Raw genomic sequence first — 23,015 nt, 5'->3', positions numbered from 1 at the left:
CACAATGTGTGTGTAAGGCTTGACTTTAGGCGGCGAGCATCGCGTCGTTGCTGCACCAGATCATCTAGTGTATTCAGCTGCGCATGGTCTGGGAGCGCCACAATCGGGGTAATGCGGGGAAGGCAAGTGAAGACCCTCATTGCCTCTCGATTAACAGCTTCTAGACGATCCCATTGAGCCCTCGTCAAATGCTGGAATTGGGCTTGGTAAACGAGGTGCGGTTGCACAACCGCCCGCACCAACTGTCGTGCAACATGAGAGCGGGCTCCGCCTGTTTTAGGAGCCATGCGTCTAATTAGACCCAACGCCTGAATTGCTTGCTTTTTAGCCCGAGAAAGTCAAGCAGTACCTGTTCCTGACTCGTGTATTGTCAAGCGCAAGATTTTTACGGTCGAACTTTCTTGAAATTGAGTTCCGGATAGATGGAGACGAATTGGTGTTGCAGCCAATTTACGGCGCCCCCAGCGGTTGGCGACTAACACGAACGTGGTTTTGCTCACTGAAAGCTGCAGACCAATTGAAGAAGCAAAAGTCGACGTAATATCTATGGCTGATTGCAGGCCTGCTGCTTGAGTCAACAGGTCGTTGTGAGTGCTCCACACCGTTATATCATCAGCATACAGTAACAACTTAATCACAGACATCATGTAAGCGCCAAGCAAGGCGGAAAAAAGCAACATTAAATAAAGTTGGCGATAACACCGATCCCTGGGGAACGCCGCGAAAAGGCACAAATGATCCGACGGCCTCACCACCGAGGCGTATGGCAAAGTGTCGGCCTTCAAGGAAGGATTTAACAATATTGCGCACTCTAACGGGGAAATGCAGCATGCCAAGCGATTCCAGGATGGCAGCATGACTGATATTATCGTACGCCTTTTCAACATCCATGGCCAGTACAGTACGTGCATTGTGGCTGCGAGTTGAGGCCAGAACTGCTCACGCCAAGACAGCCAGTCCATCTTCTGTACCTATAGACGTACGAAAGCCAATTTGGGCGAGATGGTAGAAACCATGGTGCTCAAGCCACCCCGACATTCGTGTGGCAAGCATTTTTTGGGTAAGCTTCCATAATGTTGGCGTAAGCGATATATGCCGTAAATTTCCGATGTCTGTCGGCCGCTTCCCCGGCTTTGGTATGGGGATCACAATAGCCGATTTCCAGGTTTCTGGTACGACGCCTTCTATCCATACCTTGTTAATGGTGGCGAGGAGTTGAGGCAGTACAGCGGAAGTTAAGTCCTTGTAAACCACGTACGGAATGGAGTCCAGACCGGGCGCAGTCTTCCGACGGGCCTCGTCTATTGCTGCAAGAAACTCGGGCACTGAAAATGGGCTAGCAATTCCCTAGGCGTCGGCTCTAGATGGGAGCTTATCGACATATGCTGGAATGGCAGCCAAGGGGGCTCTTATGACCCTTGGAGGCAACACATCATACTTGGGGAAAAACTTCCGCGCTGCCTCTCAGGCGAAATCATCCGGAGCTATGTTAGCTGCTAAGCACGCTGTGGCTGCTGCATCAAGTCGATGGGGACCATGTTTCAATGCACGAAACGTTCGCCAGAGAGCAGCATTCGATGACTTTGTTGAGAACTGCTCACACCACGCATGCCACTGCCGTCGCGAGAGATCGCGTTCATATCTGCGAGCATTGGCAGTAAGGTAATTCAGGCTTGTCCGTGCTTGCGCAGAAGTCGGGTCTCGTGAAGCTGCCATCTCCGCTTGTCGGCGAGCAGCCCACAGGTTAAGCATACCGACATCCGGCGCCGGGCGATTCACCTCCGTCCAGGTGACAGCAGTAGTCTTATTCAGCGCAGTATGTATGCAGTCCCAAGTAGTGTAGATGACTGCAGAGAGAGATCTTCGACGGTGGTGCGAAACATGTCTCTGTTGACCACAGAACGCCTACGGAGTAATCGGCGGGATCTTGATGGATCGAGACCGATGATGATAGGATGGTGGTCACTACCCCAGCAGTCTGGCTCCAGGTGCCGCAATGGAGTCCCGGGTCCTGACCACCACGTAAGGTCCGGAGCATATGTTGGACTGCGAGCATGGCGCACAGTCCGCGTTGCTGAATCTGGATGGTTGAGTAAAACAAACAGCGCATCCACGAATGCGTCCCGCACACGCCTACCACGGGGGCTTGAAGTGGGGTATCCCTGGTCCGGATGAGGGGCGTTAAAGTCACCCTCGACTAAAACAGGCCACCTTGGGTGCTGTCGTCGTAGAGTTAATAACCACCCCAGATTAATGCGGGAGCACGCTCCACCGGCGGGCCTTACATAGTATGACACGACCACAACAGTTGCCTTGGGAAGCTTCACAACCACTGCGACTGCCTCTTGATATGAGGTGCACCAGTTTTCTAGAGAGAGGCGAACTTGAGGAAAACGCGCATCAACGTACACCGCCGCGTTTCCCGGTGGGGCAACAGTGTGCACACGACGGTCGTTCATTGAAGAGGACACGTATCCATTAAAGCCTGGAATGGATGGTAAGACATTGGTCTTCTTCAATAGCAGGGCCCACAACTGGAGCTTGTTCATGCGAAGTCTAGATTTGAGCTCTCCCAGCTTTGTGGAGAGGCCTCCGCAGTTCCATTGGGGCACACCACAACAACGTGTACTCGCCATTTTCGATTAGGCTTCCAAGCCTTCTAATAAAAATGATGTCAGGTTAGATAACTGGTTTACCATAAATCGGAGGAGGGATGTTGTTGAGTTATCCTGCAGTGCTCAAGAAGCCCTGGTAGGCGTAGTCGAATGCGCTGCAGCATTGATTGGCGTGGAGTGGGATTAAACTAGTTGTCTACGGCGAGCAAGCAGTTCACGGCGTTGCCGTAGCTTAGAGACCTCGGATAAAAGGCGTGCAATTTGGTCGTCAACTGCTGCCATGTCCTCACGTAGAGGTTCCAGTATGCTGTGCTTTTGTGTAGCTTGAAGGCGACGGCGATTATTGCGCACTTTATCACTGTACAACTGTTGGCGGGCAGGGGCTGCAGGTGGATTGGGCTCAGAAAGCTCCGGCCAGTCGTCTTTATCCCACTGAAGAGCCGCAAACATGTTGGATGTCTGTATCGGGGCTCTGTTTTCAATCAGAGGCACTTGCTTACGGATGCCACGCTGAACCTTCTCAGTTGCTTTCTGTTTTGTTGGGCAAGTTGGAGAGGTGATCTCGTGGTCGTCAGTCTTGCAAAGTCCGTACCTGTAAGATGGTGTGCCTTGAGTCCTAGCCTCATCTTGCGTTGCAAAAGGGCATGATCGGCGCATGTGGCCAGATCTGAAACAGCTGTAGCAATATACAGCACTCGGTTTGTAAGGGTGAGGCCGCAGAGCACAGCCATAGTAGTAAAGTCGTTCGGGGGGAGTTGGTGGGCCCTGTAGTGTGACGAAGCACGAGCGCCCCTTTCCCATATACCGTGCTTGGATGACACGGTGGGTTGGACAGTACAGCTCACGCTGGAGGGTCGTCTGGTCTTCGGTAACGTCGACGTTGTAAACAACACAGCGTTGTAGGTTCGAACCTTCTACTAGGTACACCTGGACCGGAACCGAGATCTTGCTTGTAATCGATATGCACTTGAGCTTTTGCAGACGCTCGACAGCAGCCAAAGTCGGGAGCCACACAGCGATGGTATTAGATTTCGTTCTAGACGTGAAGCCACGAAAACCTTTGGTCCCATGACACGCGTCCAGGTTCGCCTGAAGAATCCTGTTCGGAATGTCTGTCAGGCTTTTGGCTACCAGAGCTTTAATGGCCACTTTATACGATACCGATCCCGATGTCGGCACAGCCACCTGGTTGGCATACGCTGGGCAGGAACGCTTGCCTTGCGAGCTGCAGTTGGCAGAAGACGAATCCTGTGCAGTGTCCTCTGATGGGCGCTCTTGAGAACTGCGGGAAGCCGCTGGCACGGATGGAAGTGCTGATGACAGGTCCATTGGAGAGCTCTTCTCACGCTGCACAGTTGAAACCCCATCCAGCAGTGAAGGCTGGGCAGCCATTGCCGAGTTCCGCCCAGATGGCAGATCGCTCACGGGGTGAGGTGCATTTGGAGAAGGCGGGATGTGCGCTGCCGCTGATGGGCCGGGAGCAGGGACCGACGCCAGCGAAGCCACCTCTTCCAGCGCGTCACCGGTGGCTCTAGGCCTAGCCTCGGAGCCCAGTCCAGCTGCCGGGATAACTGAAGGACATTGGCTTACTGCCACCCAGTCAGACGGCGCATAAGCCTCGGGAGTTTCCTCAGAGGGTGCGAAGTCAGTTCTCTAGATATAAGGAACTTATTTATGCGTATGGCGAGATTTTTCACTGGAGGAATGTGCAGCCACCTTAGCAGGGACACTTCTTCTTTCACAAAGAGGGTCTTCAAAAAAACCCTTTTAAAGGGGGGTTTTAAAGACAAAGGGGGTCTTCGTCGGCTGCTTCGTTTCCGTGGAGGCCATGGTGACCTGGAGCCCAAATAATAGATCGGTGCGCAGGATCGGAGTCTCGGCTACAATTTTGATAGATGCGATAAGCCAGGGGAGTAGCCCACCCTTGCTCGACGTTTCCACAAGCCCCTCGCGAGTCGGTGATGATGTATTTGGAGGAGGAGTTAGAGGCTGCCAGGGCGATGACGACCTCTTCTGTGTGTATTGCTGACTGGGCCTTGAAAGTAAGGGCGTCTACTGTTTTGCCCTCGTGGACGACCGCGGCGTGTACCATCCCTTGGGGTCCGGGCCGGAGGCATCCACGTAGAAGACTCCTGGTTTATTTCTAAAATGGCGGTCCATGGCTTCCGCCCGCGCCTGGCGCCTGCCATTATGGTCCTCTTTGGACATGTTCGTGGGGAGAGGCCGCACGTGGAGGGCGCGTCTCCAGTGTACGGGAAGGCGGCATCTCTCCTCTGTGAATTGGGTGTGCTGGATGTGAAGTCGGGCTAGAAGACGGCGACCCGACCCGACGAGTGTATTGGTTGGCGAGCTGGGCCTCCCGAAGCTCCCTGAAAGTATTCACCATCCCCAGTCCCATGAGGTGGCTGGTAGAGGTAGAGACCGGGAGGTCCAGCGCGCGTTTCATGATTTTGCGGAGGATGACCTCGAGAGCATCCTCTTCCTGTTTCCGCAGGTGGAGGTAGGGAGTCGAATACAAGATTCGACTGGTCACGAATGCGTTCGCCAGCCGTAAGGCGTCTTTGCATTGTAACCCACCGCGCTTGTTGGAAACCCGGCGGACCATGCCGCCCACCTGGTCCCCCACCTGCCGGAGCTTGGCGAGTGTTGTGTCGCAACGTCGCTGGTTGTGTATGAAGAGTCAGAGGACCCTGATTTCCTTGGATTCGTTAATGGGGCCGCTTTGCAGGGAGAAATTGATTTGTGTCGAGCATGTGCGCTAGGGGCGCAGATGCACGAATTCCGATTTCTGCGGGGAGCATTGCAGACCACAGTCCCGGGCATAGCGGTCCACTATGCTGGCGGCCGTTTGCAGGCTGGTCTCCATGACCCCTAGGCATCCTTGCGTAGCTCAGAGGGTGATGTCGTCGGCGTACAGCGCATGCTGGACCCCTTCGACGGCACCCAGCAGGGCAGGTAGGCGCATCATGGCTCTGTTGAATAGCAGAGGGGACAGCACCGCGCCTTGTGGAGTCCCCCTCGTGCCGAGCAGGAAAGGTCCATGCTCTTGGTCCTGTATTTTGATGTATGATAGTCTGTCCGTGAGAAATTGCTTCACGTAATTGAAGGTATTGATGCCGCAGTGAGTTTGACTCAAGTGTGAGTATGACCTCGTGAGTTACATTGTCGAACGCTCCTTTCAGGTCAACCGCGAGGAAAATTTTGTCGTTTTGGGGGTATGTGATGGGGTTCAAGATTTCGCGGTCGAGTTGGAGCAGGACATCCTGTGCGGATCTGTGTGGGCGAAATCCAAACATGGTGTCCGCGAAGGTGTTGTGTTGTTCGAGGTATTCGGACAGCCGATCCCGTACCATCGTCTCCATCAATTTGCCCACACACGAGGTGAGAGAGATGGGGCGGAGGTTGTCCGTGTCGATTGGTTTCCCGGCCTTCGGGATAAAGGTGACAAGGGCCGTCTTCCAGTCAATGGGGAGGGGGGTTTCACCCGTCCAGATCGCATTAATGTATTCTAGAAGGCACTGGTACACTGAATCAGGAAGGTTCGCCAAAAGTTTGACGGTAACCTTGTCCCGGCCCGGCGCGGTGCCCCTCTTCATTATGGCCAGACTGGCCCGCAGATCGTAAAGCTGGAAAGGCTTGTCCAACTCCGAGTTTTCCCTGCCTGCGTAGGAAAAGGCCGATGTGCGGCCGTCCTGAGTTGTGCACAGGTAGCGATCCCGGAGTGCCTGTGCCAACTGCGTTGTATTTCCTTGGAATGAGTGCATGGCTTTGTGTAGTTGCTTGTGCGTTTCTGTGCGGGTCTGCGTTGGGTTGATGAGGGCTCGGAAGAGCCGCCATGTGTTGCGGCTCGACATTTGCCTAGCCGCCGTGTTGCAGCGTTCCACCCAGTTGGAGTCAGCGAGTTGGGCCGCGTACTCTGCTGCCTGCCGGGTGAGGTCCGCAATGCGCGCTTTGAGCTTCTTGTTGTGTTTCTGGCGCTTCCAGCGGCGCGTAAGGCCTGTTACGTTTCGCCTACGACGCGCGGTATAGCCGGCGCGGATGCAACGGACGCCGGGGCTTCGTTCAAAGTGGCGGTCATTTTGGGCCCGTTCAGTGCTGCCGTAACGCCTCCCGCCAAGCGCGTCCAGGCAGGTTTCGATGCCACGTGTCGTCGTGTGTGCGTGTGTGTGTGTGCATGTTGTTGCCCACGCTTGTCAAAGCGCGGCAGCCGGGGAGAGGAGCTCCCCAACTGGGAGGCGAGGAGGTCTGACCGGCGCCGGCCCGGCGGAGGCGTCACTTCACGTCTCAACATGTCCGTGCGTCGCCGTCTCGTGCGACTCATCCCTAGCCGTTCCTTCTTGCCCTCGACTCCGAGGGTATAAAAAGCAGATGCCCCGGACGCCAAAGAGGGACTTCGATTTCTTCCTTCGAGTAACGTGGTCGCCTTGACCGGCTGCTATTTTGCGATGCCAGAATAAACAAGTTGTTCTGTTGCCAGTCGACTCATCCTTTGCCGGGACCTTCGGATGTTTCCAGCTTTGGCCCAGGCCGCCAGGCCAACGCTACCCTTGGGGCTTGCAACCCATTTGCAACAACTGGTTGCCAGCGGTGAGATCGCGACAACGGAGGCCAGCAGCGAAGATATGCGTTCAACTGTATGCTGAGCAGCACAACGACCATCCGGGAGCAGTGCAACGAGCCCTGTGTGATGACTGGTTGCCTGCAGCGGAACGACTGCGCTGAATTCTTGGCTGCGAGGTTTGGTGAGTGCGGGACTTTCTTCTTCTGAGTTTTGCCAGGCTTTTGTTAGTGTCAGAAACAGAGCTGGTAATTGTGGTTGTCGTTGCTGCCGGGTTAGTTTGCGGCAAGACAATAGTAGGCAGTAGAGAAAGCAGCATTCGGAGCAGCCATGGATTTGAAGTCGTTGCGCAAACCGAAATTGCTGGAGCTTGCAAGAGAGTTGGGTCTGGATGTCTCAGACAAACTCAGAAAACCAGAACTGCTAAGGGCTATTCTTGAGTTGGAGGCTGAGGATGACGAGCTGTCGGAATGCCTTGAGACCATTGAGGAGAGGGAGCAAAAAGAGAAAGACGAGCGCGAACGTAAAGAGCAAAAAGAGAAAGAAGAGCGCGCTTTGGAAATGAAGCGTCTCGAGGTAGAGATGGAACGCGCTCGGAATGGAAGTCAGGCACACGGTGCAGGAGAACGAGTATCGTTCAAAATGACTGACCTGATGCGGCCGTTTAAGCTTGGAGAGGACATTGGTTTGTTCCTGGTTAACTTTGAGCGAATGTGCGAGAAGCAGGGGTTCTCTCGGGAAACGTGGCCACAGCGCTTGCTCACTTTGTTACCCGGCGAGGCGGCCGACGTAGTCGCTCGCTTGAAGAGAGAGGAGGCAGAGGATTTCGACCAAGTGAAATCGAGTCTGCTAAAAAAGTACAGGCTGTCAGCGGAGGCGTTCCGTCGGAAGTTTCGGGAAAATGAAAAAGGCAGAAGTGAGTCATATACAGTGTTTGCCTACAGGCTTATGTCAAACATGCAGGAGTGGCTCAAAGAAGAGAAAGCGTTTGGTGACCACGAGAAAATTCTGCAGTGTTTCGGGCTAGAACAGTTTTATAGTCGGTTACCTGAGAACGTGCGGTACTGGGTCTTGGATAGGCCAGACGTTAGTACAGTGGCTAAAGCCGCCGAGCTAGCCGAGGAGTTTGTGACGCGTCGGGCTCGCGGAGCTAGGGACGGTCAAAAGGGTGAATTTGGCTCCAAGTCTGAGAGGCCGAAGTTCACACCCATGAGAGCAAGGGGGGACACACGTAGTGCGGATGCGAGTGAAAGCAGTCCGACCGAACGTAAGGAGACGGCGGCAGCCGAAGCCGAACGCAGAAAGCGGTTCGAGAGGAGGCAAGCGCGCGTGTGTTATACGTGCCAGAAGCCGGGTCACTTTTCGGCGCAGTGTCTAGAAACAAAAAGAAAAGTCGTGTGTTTGTCATTATGTAGCACTGACGAGAACATGAAGCTTCTCGAGCCTTACATGCGAGACTTGCTCGTGAACGGGAAAGAGTGCCGAGTGCTTCGTGATTCTGCAGCTACAATAGATGTAGTTCACCCCTCTTACATAGAACCCGATATGTTCACGGGCGAGTGCGCATGGATCATGCAAGCCGTGGAAGCTCATAGCGTGTGTCTGCCCGTAGCAAAAGTGCTTATTGAAGGACCTTTTGGAGCACTTGAGACGGAGGCCGTAGTGTCATCTATGCTGCCCCCCCAGTACCCATACCTATTTTCGAACAGGTCCGATCACCTCCTGTGCGAGAAGGGGCTTTTGTTTGGTGAGGCTAGCGTTCAGGCCTTAACCAGATCCAGAGTTCGGGAGCTCGCTGCAAAGGCGGTAGTTGCGGGGCCGACGTTGTCGAACAATGAGAAAGGGTCGGAGGCGCAGCAAGCTGATATTCAGAGCACGTCCGAACTGAATAAAATTGAACCTGTAGCGTTGAAGGCACCAGGTACTGGAGAGGAAATGCCCGACACGAGAAAGTTAGAAGAGCTTCCGGTCGAGCTTCCGGGACTAAGCTCAGTGACGAACAGGGAAGACACCGATCAGGTCATTAGTGACTTAATCGGTAAAGCACCGCTGTCGCCTGAGCAGAAAACCGAACTACACCAACTCTTACAAGAGTTTCAAGGTCAGTTCTCTGAGAGGCCTGGTAGGACTTCTGTCCTTACTCATGACATAGAACTTACCTCCCCAGAGCCAGTACGATCCAAGGCGTACCGGGTGTCACCCCGCCAGCGCGATATTATGGAGGCTGAGGTAAAGAAAATGCTACAGCTCGGTGTTATTGAGGCGGGTGAGAGTGATTATACCTCCCCTTTGATTTTAGTTGAGGTACCGGGCAAGGAACCTCGTCCTTGCGTCGACTACCGCAGGCTTAATTCCATCACTAAGGATCAAATTTATCCGATCCCTAACATCGAGGAGCGCCTTGAGAAAGTTAGTAGCGCTCAGTTTATTTCCACCCTAGATCTTGTCAGGGGTTATTGGCAGGTTCCACTTACAGAAGAGGCTAGTAGGTATGCGGCGTTCATTTCACCAATGGGAACATTCCGTCCTAAAGTTTTGAGTTTTGGTTTGAAGAATGCGCCATACTGCTTTTCAAGCCTCATGGACAAAGTGTTGAGGGGACAGGAAGAATTCGCTTTACCGTATTTAGACGACGTAGCGATATTCTCCGCATCCTGGTCTGAGCATATGGCACACTTGCGGGCAGTGCTAACCCGCCTGCGCGAAGCGGGCTTGACAGTCAAGGCTCCCAAGTGCCAATTAGCACAGGCCGAGGTTGTCTACCTCGGTCACGTGATTGGACAGGGTCGTCGCCGCCCCTCTGAAATAAAGGTGGCCGCTGTGCGAGACTTCCCGCAACTGCGCACGAAGACCGATATTCGGTCGTTCTTAGGTGTCGCCGGCTACTATCAGAGGTACATCCCCAGGTACTCCGATATCGCCGCTCCCCTGACGGATGCTCTAAGAAAAACAGAGCCCCAAACAGTCGTCTGGAGCGAGACAAAGGAAAGAGCTTTTAGCGCCTTAAAGAGCGCCCTAACAAGCCAGCCTGTGCTACGATCGCCAGACTACACAAAAGGGTTCGTTGTTCAGTGCGATGCTAGTGAACGAGGCATGGGCGTTGTACTGTGCCAAAGGGACAATGGAGAAGTGGAACACCCCGTCCTGTATGCTAGTCGTATGCTGACCTGTCGTGAGCAGGCGTACAGCGCCACCGAGAAAGAGTGTGCGTGTCTCGTGTGGGCCGTTCAGAAATTGTCATGCTACCTAGCCGGCTCGAGGTTTATCATTGAGACGAATCACTGCCCTCTCCAATGGCTGCAGACCATCTCTCCCAAAAATGGCCGCCTCCTGCGCTGGAGCCTCGCTTTGCAACAATATTCCTTTGAGGTGCGTTACAAAAAGGGGAGTCTCAATGGTAACGCCGATGGCTTAAGTCGAAGCCCCTAACGTGGGAGTCCGCCTCAAAGTTGTTTGTTAGTGATGTTTTCTTCCCGAGGCGGGATTTTTAACATATTGCTTTTGTTTAGTGTTTCAAAGTGATTATGTGCTTTCTAGTGCAATTTTCCAATTTGTGAACGCGTTCTGAGTGCTGCTTGACTACTGCAAGGAACTAGGCAGTAGTATAAAAGGGGAAAGAGCCTGGCAGAGCTTAGTGAGGGTTGTCTCGTGCTTGCTGACTGAGCAGTTGCGTTGCGGCGTAGTTCTAACGCTTGCTGGGAACGAGAACAGAAATGGCAACTCTCCCGAAATCACTTTGCAGTGTCCTGTGTGAACCTGAACCTGAGAACGAGGCCTTCTCTGTGCGCTGCGCTCAAGCAACGTCGAGGGACGACCGGTTTCGATTACGAGCATCATCGAGCGACATCCCTCCGGACAGCGGATGCAGTCCCCTGACCATCGGGATCTCCTTCTCCCGGCGGGGCGGTCTGTTACGTTTCGCCTACGACGCGCGGTATAGCCGGCGCGGATGCAACGGACGCCGGGGCTTCGTTCAAAGTGGCGGTCATTTTGGGCCCGTTCAGTACTGCCGTAACGCCTCCAGCCAAGCGCGTCCAGGCAGGTTTCGATGCCACGTGTCGTCGTGTGTGCGTGTGTGTGTGTGTGTGTGCATGTTGTTGCCCACGCTTGTCAAAGCGCGGCAGCCGGGGAGAGGAGCTCCCCAAATGGGAGGCGAGGAGGTCTGACCGGCGCCGGCCCGGCGGAGGCGTCACTTCACGTCTCAACATGTCCGTGCGTCGCCGTCTCGTGCGACTCATCCCTAGCCGTTCCTTCTTGCCCTCGACTCCGAGGGTATAAAAAGCAGCTGCCCCGGACGCCGAAGAGGGACTTCGATTTCTTCCTTCGAGTAACGTGGTGGCCCTGACCGGCTGCTCTTTTGCGATGCCAGAATAAACAAGTTGTTCTGTTGCCAGTCGACTCATCCTTTGCCGGGACCTTCGGATGTTTCCAGCTGTGCCCCAGGCCGCCAGGCCAACGCTACCCTTGGGGCTTGCAACCCATTTGCAACAGGCCGCGACGCGCTTGCCAGAGGTGGAGGAGGTGGTTGTCCACGTCCGTGACTGCCTCTGTGAGCTGTATCTGCTTCTCGTGGGAGCGAAGGTGCGATATGACTAACTGGGACCAATGCGTGTAGCCTTGCTTTGTGATGTTCGTGTTGGCGTCGGATGGGAAATTTTGGCGAAAGGTGGTCCAATTGGGGATGTGTGCTTGTGTAGTGGGGCGCTTGAGGGGGCGTGTATAAACAGTGGTGTTGAGGATGCAGTGGTCGCTGCCGAGGGTTTCCTCGGTGTTGATCCAGTCAGCGTGTCTTATGTTGCGAGTGAAGGTGAGGTCCGGGCATGTGTCTTGGGTCACCGAGTTGCCTGCGCGCGTAGGAAATGCCGGGTCAGTGTGGAGGGTGAGCCCCAGTGTGGACGCCAACTCCGCCAGCATGCGTCCGCGTAATTCCTCCTTACGATAGCCCCATAGCTGGCTAGGGGCGTTGAAGTCGCCCCCAATCAGCAGGGGGTCGCGACCCGCCTCTTTAAGAGCACGGCTAAAGAGGTCCGCGAAGGTCACTCGCTTCAGTTTCGGGGAGCAGTATACATTAAGTACGTGTAGGGGAGGATCCGACCGTCGAAGGGGAAGGATCCTTACCATGGCGTATGAGTACGGTATATTGAGATCGAAGTCAATTTCGGAGGCGGTGTACGACTTGTGTACGAGGAGACACGACGAGGGGTCTCGCTGGAACGTCGCGTAATTAGTCAACTTGGCCGCCGTTCCTGGCTCCTGGAGGGCGACCACGGCGGGCAAAGCCTCGAATGTTTCTAGGCAGAGACGCAGGTTCGTGCGTTTCTGCCGGGCCTTGAAGCCTCTACAATTCCATTGCGTTACGGTCACCAATTTGTGTTTTCGGAGGAGGGGAACACTTGTTAGGTCGTCCTGCCATCATTAGCAATGGAGGTGTCAGATGGGGGCTGATGGGACTCCGACCCAGAGCCAGCACCGGGTTGGGGTGTGGGTTTGGAGTTCACCGAATCCGCGTCTCTGGGAGTGCCGATAATTTTCTTGTGCCTGTTGAAGGCTCGGATCCCCTCGAACCGCCGTCTCGTTCGGGTGGTGTTGGATTTCATGCACCGGCTGATAGCTGCAGGGACCGATGCCGAGCATTTGGTCTCCATGCACCTCATCGCCGTTTCTAGCATTTTCTGGAAATGGGAGGTGAGACGCGCCTCCATTGCGGCCATTGCCGACTCGAACGCGGGCGGCAGTTCGGGCTCACTCTCCATGGCGTCGGAACTCGGGATACCCGTCGCAGCAGCTAGCTTTTCCTCTAAATTTTGAATTTTGGTGAGCAAGTGCCCTATCTGTGCTCTTAGCTGCTCATTTTGTCTGCGGCTTTCGACATCAATGCCGTAAGCCGAGGAGGGGGAAGAGGGTGAGGAGGAGGGAGGGGAGGAGGCGACCTCTGCCCAGCTGCTCATTTGAGTGAGTTGCTGCTGCGCCGGGGCGCGGGCTCCGGCAGCGCCACTTGGTTTGAGGGCGGGGAAGTGCTTGGCGTCGTATCCGCTAGGGGGCGGTGGTGGCGCCTGCTTATTCTTCTTCATTTTCTTCTTTCGCTTCTTCTCTCCCGCTGACTTCACTCCGGGAGAGGAGGAGGCCGCGTTGATGTCTCCCTCGCGCGAGCCGGTGGCGTGATTGCCGCGTACCGCGCCGCCATATGCTTCGTCGACGGGGGCACCTTGCCTGTTTCCAGGCGCTGGCTTCTCGGTTACCCCATGTTGGGAGGGCTTGGCTCCGGCAAGATGAAGTCTGCGGAATTTTGCCTTACAATCTTTCGAGCCCGTGGGGTGGGCTAGTCCACAGATTGCACAGGACGGGTTGCACTCGTGTGGCGCACGGCCGTCCTGCGTCACAGTCACAGTTTGGCCGCAAAGGCCGCACTTGGGCGAGTTAGGCGTGGGGCAAATGTCCGCGCGGTGTCCCACAGTACCGCACTTCACACAGGCCGGCACAGTGCGCTTGTATTCTCGGACGGGGGTGAGTTCCCCGTTGTAGTGGACGTACCGCGGGACCACCTTTCCAACAAAGGTGATCCCCGCGATGGATGATTTTCCGAGGCGGCGAATTTTGGCAATCTGGCCGCCTCGCCAGGCAATTTGGGCGGTGAGCGTTGCGCTGGTTTCTTCGTCGGCGATGCCTCCGATGACGCCGCGGCACACGTCCCCGGTTTGTTTCAAATGCCCGTGTACGGGCAGGGTGCCTTTGGTTGTCGACAACTTGAATTCGCCGAGCAGGCGATCAGCAAGGTGTGGATTCCGTGCGCCCACAACGAGCAGATTCTGCTCCCAGGCGGGGACGATATTTAGAACGTGCTCGGCAGTAGAAATACCGAGGTGCGAGTTCAGGGCTTTGCCCAGCTCACCACGTCGGAACGTATTCCGTAGGTCGGCGGTGACCCTGGGCTTGATTATGACCACGTAGTCTTCAGGGTGCATCTGTGGCATTGGGCAGGGTTTCCACTGACGCGACTGGGCTTGTTTTGTACGCGATGAGGCAGGCCCGTGCGTGAGGGCTTGCTGCTTGGCTTGGGACGCCGCCGATGTGGCAGCCGCCGTGTTGGAGCCGGCTCTGCCGCACCGGTTGACAAGTTGAAACAGCTCCTGGTGCTCGAAACGTGCAGGTTCCGCGGGAGCTTCAGGTTGAGGTGCCGAAACAGTCGTCCAGGCCATTTCGGCAGGGTCGTAGCCCCTTAGAGGGGCTTGGGCAGCCATCTTGAGATGCGGCGAGGGTGTCGCCGCCACGGGAGCGATGCAGCCGTTAGGCCTAGCGCCCGCTCCTCGTGGCAAAGTGACAATCTCCCCTCGCAAAACGAAAATTGGGCCCACCTGATGAAATTTGGTGTCTCCAGAGTCCTGGTGATGTTAGGGACCCACTAGATCAAATTTCAAGAGAGGCCGAATTGATGCGCCGAAAGAAAAAGAGGGAGATGAAGCCAACGTAGAATGGCCAACATCAGTGAGTGGCTGACGCTGTCATTCACCGTGTGAAAGTCGATGGTTAGACGCGTGCGGATTTTCTGATATCTGCCTCCGAGCTGCACCATGCTTGAAACGTTGTCCAGTCCGTCCTCAATGGCCAAGTGAGGGCGAAAGCCAATTTGAGCCCGGTGGTACCGATGATACAGTTCCAGAACACCTAGAGAGCCGCGTAGCTAACATGCGCTCTAGAAGCTTGCATAGAATGGACGTTAGCGTTATCGGGCGAAGGTTGCTTAACGTGTAGGATCCTTTCCGGGCTTAAGGTCTGGCACCACTTCAGCATGTTTTCACATTATTAAAAAACTTCCCCATATGTCCAAATTGTGTTCAGGGCTTTAAGTAACCACTCCAATGCCGGGCCTTCGATATATATTTTTGAAAACCTAATATGCGTGTCCATCCGGCCTCGGAGCTTTACGCAGTTTCCTTTTATCTATGGCTGCAAGAAACTCGGCCTTGGTGACTTGCTTCTGCATATCTTCAAGGTCACCATTCCTTGGAGACGAGCGCGCTTGTGAAGAAGGAGTATTCGGGTAGACGAACGGTGCTGGTGATTGGTCGAAAGCTGGGAATAAAGTCCTGGTGACCTCTGAAGAGAATTGACTTGGCATTTGCCCCGAAGCAAGACATACTGAAGTTGCGGGGTCTTTTGAACGCTTGCCGATTTCCATGAGATGAAAGGTGGGCCATATATATGCAGTCGTTGACGATGAGCCAAGAGACGCGTACCAGTATTGCAATCGCTAGCGAGAAAGGCGCTTCCCATGTCGGCGGGCCGCCGCTGTTAGCCGGTGTAATGTGGCTCGGCGTTACGGCGAAGATGAATCTCGAGTGACCGCCAGTTCCGCCCGATGACGCGCTGCCCATAGCCGAAGAAGTTGTAGAACCGGCGGCGATCGGCTTTCCTCCACCCAACTTCAATTAATTGCTGTTTGAAGCGCTGCACACAAGGCTTTTTGCAGACCGAGTGAAGCTGATAGCAGGCAGTCGTTGAGTGAAATCCTTAACATGTCCTACTCATACACACACTAGATGAGCTGGTGCAGCAACGACGCAATGCTCACCGCATAAAGTCAAGCCTTACACACACCACGTGTGCACTCAGGGCATATGTTTCATCGCACTCCATTCTACATCCGCCCCCGCCAGTTCTTCCTCCCTGGCGTTTTGTGTAGCAAAGCGACAACAAGCCAACTGATCTACGTCGGCCATCATCTACCCGCGCGGCATCGTCGTTTCGCGACAGAATTGTAGAACAAGACGCCAATCTGCCGCATGGCTCTATCGTTATGTACGTTGACGCAAGCACTCAGGCCTGCGAAACAACAACAGCAGTTTGCTGTCCTTGCAAGCCAGCTCTGAACAAAACGTCAAGATTTCGCCTCTCAGAACCTCCTTCCTCCTTCTGTGCGAAGATGCTTGCGGTTCAAGAGGCACTTTGCTCTGCGGCCGCCGTTCCCATGCTACACACGGCCCAAATTGTCATTCGCACCGACGCACTTCACGTCACACGCCTACTACGACGAGTCAGTCGCACCCCAGAAATCTGCCAAGACATCCATCGTCTAGCGGCACGCATCCCGCAGCAAATCCGTATTGACTGGGTCCCGCGTGACCTCCTGAGCGCACAAATCCACGCAGATTCTGCGACCCGCCTTTCAACCCCAACGTCGTCTTTTCCTCGAGTCCTCACTCTGAATGACACCACCCTCCTTTTAACAGGAAAGGAACACCTCCGGCGCCGCACACGTGCTCTAATCCCTCCGTGTGCGGTAACCCTCCCCCGTGGTCTTACCCGTGCAGAGGAGGTTGCGCTTCGGAGGATACGGGTCGGGGTTGCCCTAACTCCAGCTTTGACCCGCAAGTGGCCGCATTTCAAAGATTTATATCCCCGCCCCGGGTGTCCAGTCTGAAAGAACAGAGACTGTGAGGCGGATATCCACCACCTGTTGTGGGACTGCCCGGCGCTGAAGCCGACGAGAATTCGACACCTGGCGGCAGTGGGACTCTCACCGGACAATCCGGATTGCTATATTGCCTGGACACAGGGTCCATATCATCGTTCGCTTCTTGATTTCATCAAATCAGCCCCCTTTGTACTCCACGGGACTTTCTGCTCCTCTATACCGACTCAACACAAGCAGTCGGGGCTCGGCTGCTCCTAGCCTGCCCCTTCGGCACTGTTGTCGATGTGTGCTCCATCGTGGAATCTATCCATGCCCTGTCCGAGTTGCTGAAATTATGCGCAGGAGTCGCCCCACTGCCTGAAAAGGAATTTTCTCTGCTGTTCCACGCGAGCTTTAATTCCACCGCGTGGAACTAACTTTCCAGGCGGTTTAACTCGCCGTGAGGAGGTGGAGTTGAGGAGAATCCGAGTGGATGCTGCGCTGAGGTCTGCGGCCAGGGCCTCCTAGCCATCACAGACCCACTTCTGAGCTGCCCTTTCCGTCCGGCTTCTGCTACAGAGGTGACGTTGATCCACTTTCTTCTAATTTGCTCTGGACTTCGAGAGCTACGCAAGCGACACCTCGGCATCCATGGTTACCACCGATGGTCATCGATGCTTCTATTCGCTGTCTGTTGTAGACGAGCCTTTTGTTATCTGATCTCATCGCCTGACGAGAATGGTGCAGAACTCTGTGGAAGGCACGCGGTCCCAACGATTAGTCTGGAAGATTCGACGACTGCTATATAAGAGCCGACGCGCTTGACCCGTGGATCAGATTTTCGACGATCGCCGACCGTGTGCGCCGTTACCGTTGTGCTGTAAGTGTAGCCTCTTTCGTGGGCACAGGTTCGCCCAATAAAAGTTAGTTTTGTCTTTCACAGTATTGCTACTGTGTTCTTCAACGTCACCACCACGTGACAATATTTAGGGAACCGATGGAAGGTTACCCATCAGCACATTTGTCAGTTGTTGCAGTTGTCGCGCCACGAGGTGGAGCAGCTCTACAGACGTCAGCTGAGCAGGCTGTGGTGTTGCACAAGGGGCAAAAGTTGCGCGCGCATTTGACTGCTTCACCGGAGATGGGCGAGTAGTATGGCGACTGAACAACTGGGCAAGTAAACCCCGTTTTTGGTATAGACTTTGCAACTCCTCCTGCAGAACTGCAAGCCTTTATCCAATTGGCAATGTCATTTGAAGGTTGCTCTTCAAGAGCTGTTTTTTTTTTGCGGTGGTTTAGCAGAACGTGCTTTGCCTCGTTTCAATGCTTGAGTGTACGTTTGGGTGTCGGTATGACCTTCACCAAAATCACGCTGTGCGGTGGTGTCATCTTGACTAAGCGCCAGAAGTGCAAAGCGGTTCGATATAGGCAAGTTACCATTTGACGACTCCGGCACTGGATTCGGAGGAGCACCCTTGGAACGTTTGCGCCATTTCTCTATGGGGCGGCGCTTCGGAAGCATTATTGTGATCGTCCTTGCGACAAAAGCCGCTACGATGCTGCTCGGAATTAGAACACCCCTCAGAGGTGTCTACGGGATACGGGCAAGAAGCTCTCATATGTGCTGGCCGAAAGCGACGATTACGACTCCAGGTATGTAGAGGCGATGTTGCAAGATGCCCCCATAAAATGAGAAGCGAGTCGGAGCAGACAGAGGTCTCTGCAGAGTGTAGTCAGCTTCTGTAGCGAGCTTCTACCACCTTATGTGTGAAACAATCCAAAGAAAAAAGAAGTTCCTTGGGTGCAACGTCTGCACCCTTACGACCTAACGCCGAAGGTCTGAAACAGATCCCAGGTAAGCTTGACAGTCACGGTGGTAGAAGTAGAGGCCGGCAAAGTCTTCAGTTCGCTGAGACGGCTGACGTAGGATAACGAGCGCACCTAAACGTTCACGGTGTTGGTAGGGGGGAGGGGGTGAATTGAGAAGCCTTGAAATCCATGAGTTTCAATGTACTTGTCGAAGGTCGGTTGAAGGAGGTGGTGTGAAAAAGTTGACACATCGAAGCATTCGTGCGGCTTAAAAACTACCTTTTATAGCGGCGATGCACAAGGTTGAGACGACAGGCGGCCTCTCTTCTGAGCGGTTCCTAGGAAGGATTTTAAGACTGGCATGTCGTTTCGGCAGCACGTTTGGTAGGACACGTAAATCCTTGAGCACGACAGTGTTCCATTGTAGCCCTAGCTCGCTGCAGCTGGGTAGCTGCGGGCCCCTGACCTCGGAGAAGTCGCACACTTCGCGTAACGCGAGTCCGCGATCAGATGGCGGAAAACCACAGATGCAGCAAGGCTGCCGCGATGGCCTGGCAGTCAATCGCTGGCCGAGTGGTCAACATTGATGGAGCGCAATGGAAACACGTCCGGTGCACGCTGCACTTCATCTCCTCTTGTTGAAGCGCTGGCTAAGCACCCTGAATCTCCCCTTTGTTTGCTCAGTTTGTGCTGTCTGCGATGCACAACGCTGAACAATGGCCAGCGAAAGTGGCGCAATAAACGGCCTCACGAGCATGTTAAGCGCATGCACCAGGTACACACGATACGCATTTGAAGTTGTTGCATTTATTTGGGCGTCGGCACAAAGAAAAATGATTGGTTGAAGAAATTCCAGCACTCTTGACGTAAACGGAAATTCGAAATATTCGGGGCATTTCTACACCCCGCCCTTCCCTCCTCCCCACTCACGGCTGCACGGTTCTTGAAAAAATAATCCCATAAAATGGAGAGCTATTGTTCTAAGTTTTTTCGTGGCGCTCCCGCAAAAGAATTGATTCATAAAAAATAAGATTCGTCAATATTTATAGAATGCGTCGACTGCAAGATATAAAAGGGTAGATGATAATAAAGAAACCACCTGGACGTTGTATCTGTTAGGAGGTAACGATCAGTGAGAAATATTACGCGATTGTACAAGAAGCCCGCTGAGGTGTTTTTCCAGTGTTGTGTGGCTGTAACACTCTAATTGTATTAGACAGTTGCTCAAATTTTGCACAAGTGCGGTGCTGATAGTTTCCGAATCTGCGGGAGATATAGATATTACTGCTAGTCTCAACTTTCGCCTTTTATATCGATCGCGCGTCAAACACTACTTCAACACAAGCAAAGGTGGGTCTATAGCAAAGGCCTATAGGAATGGGTCACACTACGGGTGTCTATCGCCTGGGTGTCTATTGAAACCGGATATGCTATCGCTGTCACACGATATATGCGATTAATTGTTCCTTTCTGGGGCTTATTGTTCCTTTTTTTTTCATGCTGTGAATTGGTGGAATATTAGACTTGAAAAGGCAGAAGTGAATGAGGGGTAACATGGTAGGGGGTATTTTTTATATGCGTATGTATGATCATTCAATGCACTCCGCGGATCGTGTCGGTACCGTCAGCAGTAACCTCCGAAAGGGCGTCCAATGGCTCTACAATCGACGTCTCCGCACCACTGGTTTTCGCGGTGCCCACCGAAGAGCGCTCGTTTGTCGACAGAGTATAGAAAGCCGAGTGAGTCGCTTCCAGGCCGCGTGGTCTCAGGCCGGTGGATTCCTCGGTTGTGGTCGTCTTCTCCAAGGCAGCCACCAACTCGCTTGACTTCAGCAAGAAGAAGACGACGGAGAGTGTGAGCAGGACGAGCAGTGTGGCCGCCGCCATCACGAACGGGTTCACCCCCCGGTCTTGGTCGTCGTCCTCCCACGCGTGCAACGGAAATTTCATGGATGGCTTCTCTGTTCCCTGCATTAAGCATTTTGCGAAATGACACAGTTGCTTGCCTTACGTCCACTCTACGCTATTTACGTTTATGAGGTGTCACAACTAACATGAACCAAGGTTTCCGGGACACTGAGCATCCCATGCAAATTAAAGCCAACTGAGGATCGCTGTGAACCGTTTCCAGTAGGCTTTAATCATTGTTTCGCAACCTATATATGCTTAATTTGTTAGCACTTCTAGCTTTATCTTCTAAAACGTTGTCTCTAACAAAGATGTGCGTATTTCTGAATTGCAACGAAAAACAGCCATCGGCTGTGTTGGGAACAAGCCATTACTGAAGTATCATTTTTTGCCAGCTTACAAAGAAAGCTAGAGAAGTACAAAAACAACCGATTAAACAGCTCTGTAAGTTAAGCGCTTCCAGACGCACCCTCGAAAGATAACACCAATCGAACTCAGAAGCGCTGTTTCCAGTGGCCAACGGCGTTTCCCGTGGCACCTAGATACACACCCGTTCTTCTTTGTTCGTCTCAGAATAGGGGTGTGGGGCTACTGCGAGGAATATATTAAGAAGCCAAGCTACAGTAAGTCACCCTCTATTGAATTTTAACTTTTCCAAAATGTGATATATGTCCGGCTAGCCCAAAATTTTGCGTTAACCTCACATATTCAGGGTTATTGAAAACCGAAATGTCTCACAGAAAAGAACACATTTTCTGCCACATCTCGCAGACGTGCGACAAAGTCGGTTCCGCCCCCCAAGCTTCGCTTCGTAGTGTGACGCGCCGCTCGCGTTTTTATTCTTATTTCTGGTAGTGTTAGTCGCGTTTCAGTTCTCTGCTTCGGCGCCATTTTTTCGGCTATTGAAAAAAGACGCGTAAAGCGTGCGTTGCTTGAAATACTCCAGCCAGCTGTTAAGTATGGCGATATACATCTTCCGATCTCGCACTTTCTTCCCGAACTAAATAGTTTTGAAGTATGGTTCCTTAATATGTCAGTGAAATAGCTACTTTGGCACAGCAGCGATATATACGGTAGGCAAGGACAGAAGACACACTACAGTGCTCAGTGGACTGGCATCCGCAACACAGTCCACTTCTCAAAACATTGATTTCACCCTGTTTAGAAAGTTGTTCCCAGCGAGCTGGCGGACTTTCTTTCTTTTCGTTACGAATTGCTTCCCAGTCTTATTTTCACCGGCGTTCGCTTTTTTTCACTTGTGTTATTTTCTTATAACTGACAGGCATCATCGGGCCGACCTTGTTGACCTGACAACCACCAGAAAACATTTCGTGCTTATATGTGCAATTGCAAATGTACTGAAGCATAAGAAAATATTATTGTTCCTCACCACCTCAGCGGAGAATTCCGAACGTTGCGGGGTCTAGAAATGCTTGAGTCAAGAAGGCTCAACCTTCCCAAGAGGTACACTGTTAGATGAAATCAAGGGCAGCACACAATATAGCGAAACGGAAGGGCCTTAGCTACAGTGGCCTGCTTGTGAGTTATTGATTAGCCACAAATGCAATCCACTCTCGTTCGACTTCGCAGAAGGAGAGTCAATTCTGAAATCCACAATCTAAACCTTCTTACCGCAGCGTTGTGAACGTATATTGCAGAAGTCACAAGTGCAAAGCTTCATTAGTGCACCCAAGATAAAGGACCGAAGCACTTTTACCTTTTTTGTGTCTGCTGAAGGCACTTCGTCTCATATAAGAAAATGTTTGATCAGACGGCAATGTGACCACGCACAATAGACGACGTTAATTTTTTACATAAAAGCTAAAACCTGCAAACTTGCATTCATCTCACCTGCGTCGGAAAGAGTCCTTTTATTGCGTGCAGGCCGGTTCGTTCCTGGACCGCGGTGTAAAACACGTTGGTTTGCACTTCTGCTTCCGCATGGCGTTTCTGCAAGCCATCGTCGTGATGGGGCACCAGGCTAGGCCTAGAATGATGACCGTGTACTTTCACGTGTGGCGGGTGCGGGAAATTGTAGGCAATGTGATCAGCGTGGTGGGGGTGATGCTGATGGACGTCTTGTGGTAGCGGCGCTGGTTCTGCAGATAGCACCTTGAGGTGTTCGAAGCCGTGCTGGGTTTTCGGCATCGCCCGTCCCTTGCAGTCCGCACAGAATAGAGGCGACTGCGTCGCTGGCGGCAAGTGCTGAGGCCACCACCTTTTCGGTGAAAGTGCGGCCTCCTGCCTGGTTGTTGTTGTTGCCTTCGTGACATTGCAGTTGGTAGCCGCTCCATGCTGATCCATTTTTCTTCTTCCTCTTCGGCCACACACAACCTGATCTGCTTGGACGGCACTAATACCGTTTTCATTACGCTGAATAGAACAAACCTCTGGAGCAGCATTTGCTCGTCCGCTGACGGGATCTCATGTACTCATAGTTTATTCATAATAAATGAGACGATTGTTCCAATGCAATACACTGCTTTAGACACACATTTAGAGAATAAACTAAATTTGTTGGTCGTGTGTATCTCCTGAGGGAATAAAAATAATTGGTTATATGAAAGACAAAGGGGGACGGTTAGGTATATAAAACAGGTTGGCGATCTAGTGAAGTCTAAACAAGACCAATGACGCTTCCAAGCACCATAGGATGCAAAACTTTTCGAAGGACGGCCTATCATCTTTTCACGATATTACTAATCATTTTAAACTTGAAAGGAGGATATTCCCT

The 23,015-nt window shown here is 53.1% G+C and overlaps 1 protein-coding gene across 1 annotated transcript; it reads right to left on the bottom strand.

The window, feature by feature from the left end:
* Nucleotides 1-19,945: 19,945 nt before the first annotated feature.
* Nucleotides 19,946-22,577, bottom strand: LOC144123076 (uncharacterized). Its single transcript, XM_077655980.1, has 2 exons — nucleotides 22,133-22,577; nucleotides 19,946-20,341 (listed from the first exon to the last, which is right to left on the bottom strand). Exons 1-2 carry the CDS (start codon nucleotides 22,427-22,429, stop codon nucleotides 19,967-19,969), a joined length of 672 nt encoding a protein of 223 aa, XP_077512106.1. The 5' UTR covers nucleotides 22,430-22,577; the 3' UTR covers nucleotides 19,946-19,966.
* Between the last annotated feature and the right edge of the window lie 438 nt (nucleotides 22,578-23,015).

Source organism: Amblyomma americanum, chromosome 3, assembly GCF_052857255.1.
Source record: "Amblyomma americanum isolate KBUSLIRL-KWMA chromosome 3, ASM5285725v1, whole genome shotgun sequence".
NCBI lineage: Eukaryota > Metazoa > Arthropoda > Arachnida > Ixodida > Ixodidae > Amblyomma > Amblyomma americanum.
The sequence above is the reverse complement of the archived record's forward strand: the minus strand, read 5'-3'. Positions and strand labels throughout refer to the sequence as shown.